At 35.3% G+C, this 6,141-nt stretch overlaps 1 protein-coding gene across 1 annotated transcript; it reads left to right on the top strand.

Annotated features, from left to right (window-relative positions):
- Window positions 1-298: 298 nt before the first annotated feature.
- On the top strand, window positions 299-5,081 carry LOC108991415 (protein phosphatase 2C 56-like). Its single transcript, XM_018965654.2, has 4 exons — window positions 299-851; window positions 3,001-3,285; window positions 3,730-3,835; window positions 4,204-5,081. Exons 1-4 carry the CDS (start codon window positions 387-389, stop codon window positions 4,515-4,517), a joined length of 1,170 nt encoding a protein of 389 aa, XP_018821199.1. The 5' UTR covers window positions 299-386; the 3' UTR covers window positions 4,518-5,081.
- The last annotated feature ends 1,060 nt before the right edge of the window (window positions 5,082-6,141 follow it).

The following is a 6,141-nucleotide window of genomic DNA, read 5'->3' as shown; positions in this document are numbered from 1 at the left end:
AATGGTTTCCTCCAATAATGGCGAAAAACCAGCGTGGCACTTTGCCAGATCGAGAGAGGACACGTGGCGGTGAAGCGAAAGGGAAGCAAGTACGACGCTTTTACAATCAATACCTTTGCCTTTTCTCCTCTCTCTCTTTCTCTCTCTTGTTTTTACGTTTGGTAGAACAATGCCCTTTTACATCTTTGCCCCTCCTTTCACTGGGGATGCGTGTGTCATCCGAACTAATATCTTCCCACACGTGTCACACTCTGAGCCGTCTCTTCTGCTTCTTTTATCCCATCCTCGACCCCCCCACTCCCTCTCTCTCTCTCTCGCTCTCGCGCGCGCTAGGTGACTTCGGTGAATGCGAGTGAGACACAAGCTAGTATATTATTATAGAAGGTATGGAGGAAGAGCAACTCGAGCGAGTAGACTCGGTCACCGAGCCGGACCTGGCATCGACGAGCTCAGGCTTCTCTTCTATACTCAACACGGAAGACTCCAGGAGCACAAGTAGCTCGGGCGACATCTCCATCATGAGCAACAGCTCCGGTGACATTCCCGCGATTCTGGTGCCGGAGATTTCCGCGACGATGCAGGCGGAACCGATGCTGTCTTTGGAGGGTTCAACGATGGCGGTGACGGTGAGGCAAAAGTGCGTGGGGAAGAACAACAAGGGAGTGAGCTACGGGTTCACTACGGAGATCGGGAGGCGGAGGGAGATGGAGGACGCCATGGCCATCATACCAGGGTTCATGTCAAGCACTTGCGATCAAGTCGGTGGTTGTACGGCCCCGGGCTCTAAAACCTCCGGCGAGGTCTCGCCCGTCCATTTCTTCGGCGTATACGACGGCCATGGTGGCTCGCAGGTCCGTTACGTTCATTTCCAAATTTAAATTTAAATATAAACTTGTGGAAAAATCTTAACTCCACTAGACAGACAAAGAAGGAGAGAGAGAGAGAATTGCCATTTCTGCATTCCGAAAAATCTAAAAAAGGAAAAAAAAAAAAAGAAGAGAAAAGCTATTTTCATTAATAAGTATAAGATTATGTATCAAGCATCGTTGGTTCTGGGTCTTCTGAGAACGGGTGGCACGTGTTGTACTAGGAGTAGTCCATAGAAAGAGAACTTAAGGCGCGCTCCCTGTTCTTTATGAACACGTGTCCTTTAGGCCCACCAAAAATGCTTCAGTACGTGTCATTTTTATGAAGGCTTTTGCTTCGTATGAGAAATTCGGTGCACAGGGAAAAGCTACGGTAACGGGGTCGTATACTAAGCACTTTCCCTAACAGTCACGGGCACATCCATGTTTCGTACAACGTTGGTCGGGGCTCGTTCAGTAGGACTCTCTGAATATCAAGTAGCACGAATACCTTCTGTACACTACCTGAATATATTTTTCTAATATTTCTGTCTTTATTAAGCCTATTTGTTTATGAGTTGAATTGAACTAAAATTTAAAAATTAAATAAAATATTTTTAAAATATATATTTTTTAATATTATTTTTTATTTTAATATTTGAAAAAATTAAATTATTTATTTTATTTTATATAAAAATTAAAAAAAATTATAATAATTAAAAGAATGAGATGATATGAGAAGAAATATTTTATGAGTGGGAACAAGCCTAATAGTTCTGCTGCTGTAGCGTCGACGTTATATTATTGAGTGATAAATATTGATGTGATATTCATATAAATTTTCATTAACTTGACGCCTCGTTTGTTTACAGAAATTTTTTTAATTTATCTCATTTAATTATTATAATTTTATTAAATTTTTATATAAAATAAAATAAATAATTTAATTTTTTTAAATTTTAAAATAAAAAATATTAATAAAATATTTTAATAATATTTTATTTAATTTTTAACTTTAATCTCAACTTATCTATAGCTTATTTATAGCGTAGATAAGTTGAGATTATCTATAGTATAAAAAATATTAAAAAAAATTCTTTGCATACTCTATAGTATAGATTGAGAGTAGTGCATAGAGTATATTTGTATCTAACAATTATTCGAATGTCTATCTACCATATTTATGGATTTTTTTTTATGGGTAAGTAACTTCCAGTGGAATATTACGTTACAATAAATTAAGAAAATATTTATTAAGTATTTCGAACTTGGTTCATGCACGTACACATATGAAGACATCTATTTTTTTGGTGATCAGATCATTTTCATCATTCGTGTCAAGGGAAGTTCGTCGCTATTATACCTTAAGACCGAGTTGAGTAAAATCGAGAGTGACTAGATGTGTCCTATTAAGAAATGGGTGTATGAGATCTATTTATTTATGAGAAATAATAAGTCTATGGACAGAAAAATACGGACGGAAAAAGAGTACTCACGTATGCATACTGTTCATAGTCAATATGCCTTCTTGTTTACGTGTCTATGAACAGTAACACGTGAGTATTCTATTTTTCAGTCATTTTTCTTCATGTATTTGTAGTAATACTCTTTAGTTTTTGTGTAATTTTTCATAGAGTGTGCAAACGCTGCGCAATCATTTTGAAAAATAGTGAGGTTCATTATAAAAAATTAATTTTTTTCATGTGGGTCTCATATTTATTCTTTTTTCTTAAAGGGATTGCGCACTCCACAATTGTAAATATCATTTCTTTTATTTTTTGTAGTCAATTTTGTTCGCTCATTCACACGTGTAATTATCATATATTATTGGAGTATGGATACGTGGTATTGATCTTATCATATTATAAGATATTTCAATTAAAACTGGTGCTGACACAAGTAATTTTAATTGCATGACAATATGTCATAGGATAAGATCATCACGCCATTTGTACTTAGAGAATACCTAATAATTTTTCCATTCACACAAGATGACACAGCTAGTAATTTTTTACGTTGACATAAGCCTTACTCCTGAAGATCAGCCTGCCCCACCTTTAGTTAATTTCTTTTCTTCACAACTTTAATGATTTTGTTATTCCCAAACCTCATAATGTGACAATTTGAGAGCTTAACTTGGGTGGTTGTTTCCTAGGTGGCTAAGTTTTGTGCAGAAAGAATGCATGAAATGATAGCAGAAGAGTGGGATCGGGAAACAGTTGACGGCTTTGAATGGCAGAGGAGGTGGGAGTCAGCATTCTCTAGTGGGTTTGAGAGGACTGACAATGAGATCTCAGAGGCAGCTGCACCAGAAATGGTTGGATCAACTGCAGTTGTGGTTGTTCTATCGGGATGCCAGATTATGGCATCCAACTGTGGCGACTCAAGGGCAATTCTCTGTCGAGGGACTCAAACAATCCCCTTAACTGTCGATCAGAAGGTCGAATCAAATACCCTTTTATCCTTTTCCGTTCTTCATAGAATTGAAAGAGAGCTCTAATTGTCTTACTGATGTTATTTTGTTTGATCGATGCGTTGCAGTAGAAGTTTCATTGGACTTTATGGACTCAACCTTGTCAAGTTTTGTGATTTATAATTACATATCCGGGGGATAGTTATATATATTGCAGATATAGTATTAATAGAAAAGTCATATGGCCCATTATGTACATAACAAACTATAGTATTTGCCTGGATAGTGCATGGGGTTGGAAAAGATTGAACTTGTCCATAAACTACGGAGAAGGGTGAAGAAGATGGGAAAAAGGAAAGCCAATTAACCAACGACTTTCTGCTGTTCAGATGATAGTCCTTTTGTTCATATTATCAATGGTTTTATATTGACACGATTGAGGAAACTTCTTGTTGTCTGCTGCTTTTACAGCCCGATAGACCAGACGAACTCATGAGAATTGAAGGAGAGGATGGGAAAGTCATAAACTGGAATGGTGCTAGGGTGTTTGGAGTCCTTGCTATGTCCAGAGCAATAGGTGTTCTTTTATCTCTGTTTCTCCTATTCTTGTATCTCTTGTTCGACCCCAGTAAAGCTTTTATCTTCCATGGATCATTGATCAACACAACTATACATGCTTTCACTAATATCATTGCAAAGTCCAACTAGGATATTTTTGAATCCCTAGTGGTAGGTACAAGTGGTCTCTGATCACATCTCATGAAGCAGAGATATTCATCAGTCATATCTCACCCTCCTCCACCCATTGGGTGCTTGCGTGACTATTAAGAAGAACGTCCCAGGAATCTGCTTGAACTGATATTGGGAGATCTGAAATCCAGTTTTAATAACTAGCATTATCATCTCTATTGTAGTAGTACTTATTGCTCAGTGGCTATGTTTCAGGTGATCGGTATTTAAGGCCGTGGATAATTCCAGTGCCTGAGACCACTTTCATGGAAAGGACAGATGAGGATGAGTGTTTGATTTTGGCTAGTGACGGGCTTTGGGATGTCATGACCAATGAAGAAGTTGGAGAGGTGGCTCGCCGTCTTCTAAGAAGGCGGCGCAGATCATCCACGACAACTGATGAGGTTTCTCCAGCACAATTTGTTGCTAACAATCTCACTGAGATAGCGTATGGAAGAAACAGTTCTGACAACATTTCCATCATTGTTGTTGACCTGAAATCAAAGAGAAAGCGCCAGCAACGGCAATGAAAGAAAGGGAGTGGGTGAATGAATGGAAATGAATCTCTCTTTCATACATACACTTTTGAAGTTGTTTGATAAAGGGAGGCAGGAATGATCTGATGAAATTGCGCTTGTTCTAAACATGGACATGCCCCTTTTGTACACAATTTGGTATCATCCCCTGTACAGTGCTGACCAGCAAAACTCTACTGCTCCGTGACCACCATATATAGTTGGTTTGTTACGGCGAAGACTGGATCAATCCTCCGTTTTAATTGGGCTTGGTCAAGGAAAAACTAAGAAAAAAGGACAAAAGTGTTCCTCACTGTTCACATGAACGAACAGAAGAAAGAGGGTAAGAAATATTGGCATGTATGAAACAAACATCTTTCTTTCTAAAGCTATTTGCTTTACTTCTCTCAGGTCCAAATTACCATTCTCCTTTACTTGGGCCCCAGTGAGAGAGGTATCAGGTAAGTAAACAAAGGAGGAAACTAGCCTAACTAAATAGATAATAGAAAGAAACTGTCCAATTACTAGATGGCTGTCCTTGTCCAGTTTCCTCGTAAATTCAATAATTTTTTCTGGTCAGATTTTGTTGTCATTTTTTTCCTTCAGATTTTGTGTGCTGGGAAGAACCCAAAACCCTACTTTTATTAATTACAAAAATACTTATGTTTAGCTTATTTTCACAAAATTTTTCATCTTATATTATCATTATAATTTTTTTAAATTTTTACATAAAATATAATAAATAAATTAATTTTTTTAAATTAAAAAAAAATAATATTAAAAAATATATTCTAATAATATTTTATTCAACTTTAAATTTTTATTTCAATTTATTTTATTTTATCTGTATTTGTAAAAATTAATGAGGGCTTAACTCGTAATAAAAGTATTTTTTACATCTTTAACATGTGTATACTACAGTGGATAATGGGTTTCTAGACCTTCCTCAGCACTGCTCATAATTGTAGTCTTGAAGTTGAGAAATAATTGAAGAAAGAAAATCACACCACACGCTGGTTTTCTGAGGAAACAAGACCTCCAAGAACTGCAATTGGTATTATTTCTCAATGGCAAATTGCCAATTACAAAGGCTTCCCACCTATTCGTTACATCATGGCCCCTAACCAACCTACCCATTAGTCAAGCCCAACAAAGAGCACTTTTATTGGAATAGTCGAAGTTAAATCTAAGTTTTAGTTAATATGAAATGAATTTCGTTTAGGTTATTTTATTTATATTAAATATTTATATTAGATTATTTATTTATTCATTATATAATAATAAAATAATATTAGATAAATTTGATTTTAGTTATTTCATTTATATCAAATCTTTATATTAAATTATCTATTTATTCAGTATATAGTAATAAAATAATATTAATTTTATTTTTTAATTATTAATTTATTTAATTTTATCATATTTTACCATTATATCTATTTATTTAATTTTAATTATCTAATTTATTTAATTTTATTTAGACCTTTTTTTCATTCATAGATTTTAGTAGAAAGAGAAAAAGTCAGAATAGAGATATGAAATAATAGTAAATAATTGATTTGATAGTATTACAATGCACATCAAAATATAACCAAAAATATAAATCTACGGTAGCTGAAGTCTATCTTTTTGGAATTTG

The sequence above is a fragment of the Juglans regia genome, chromosome 10 (genome assembly GCF_001411555.2).
Source record: "Juglans regia cultivar Chandler chromosome 10, Walnut 2.0, whole genome shotgun sequence".
Lineage (NCBI taxonomy): Eukaryota > Viridiplantae > Streptophyta > Magnoliopsida > Fagales > Juglandaceae > Juglans > Juglans regia.
Note: the sequence above shows the minus strand (reverse complement) of the source record. Positions and strands in the feature narration are given on the sequence as shown.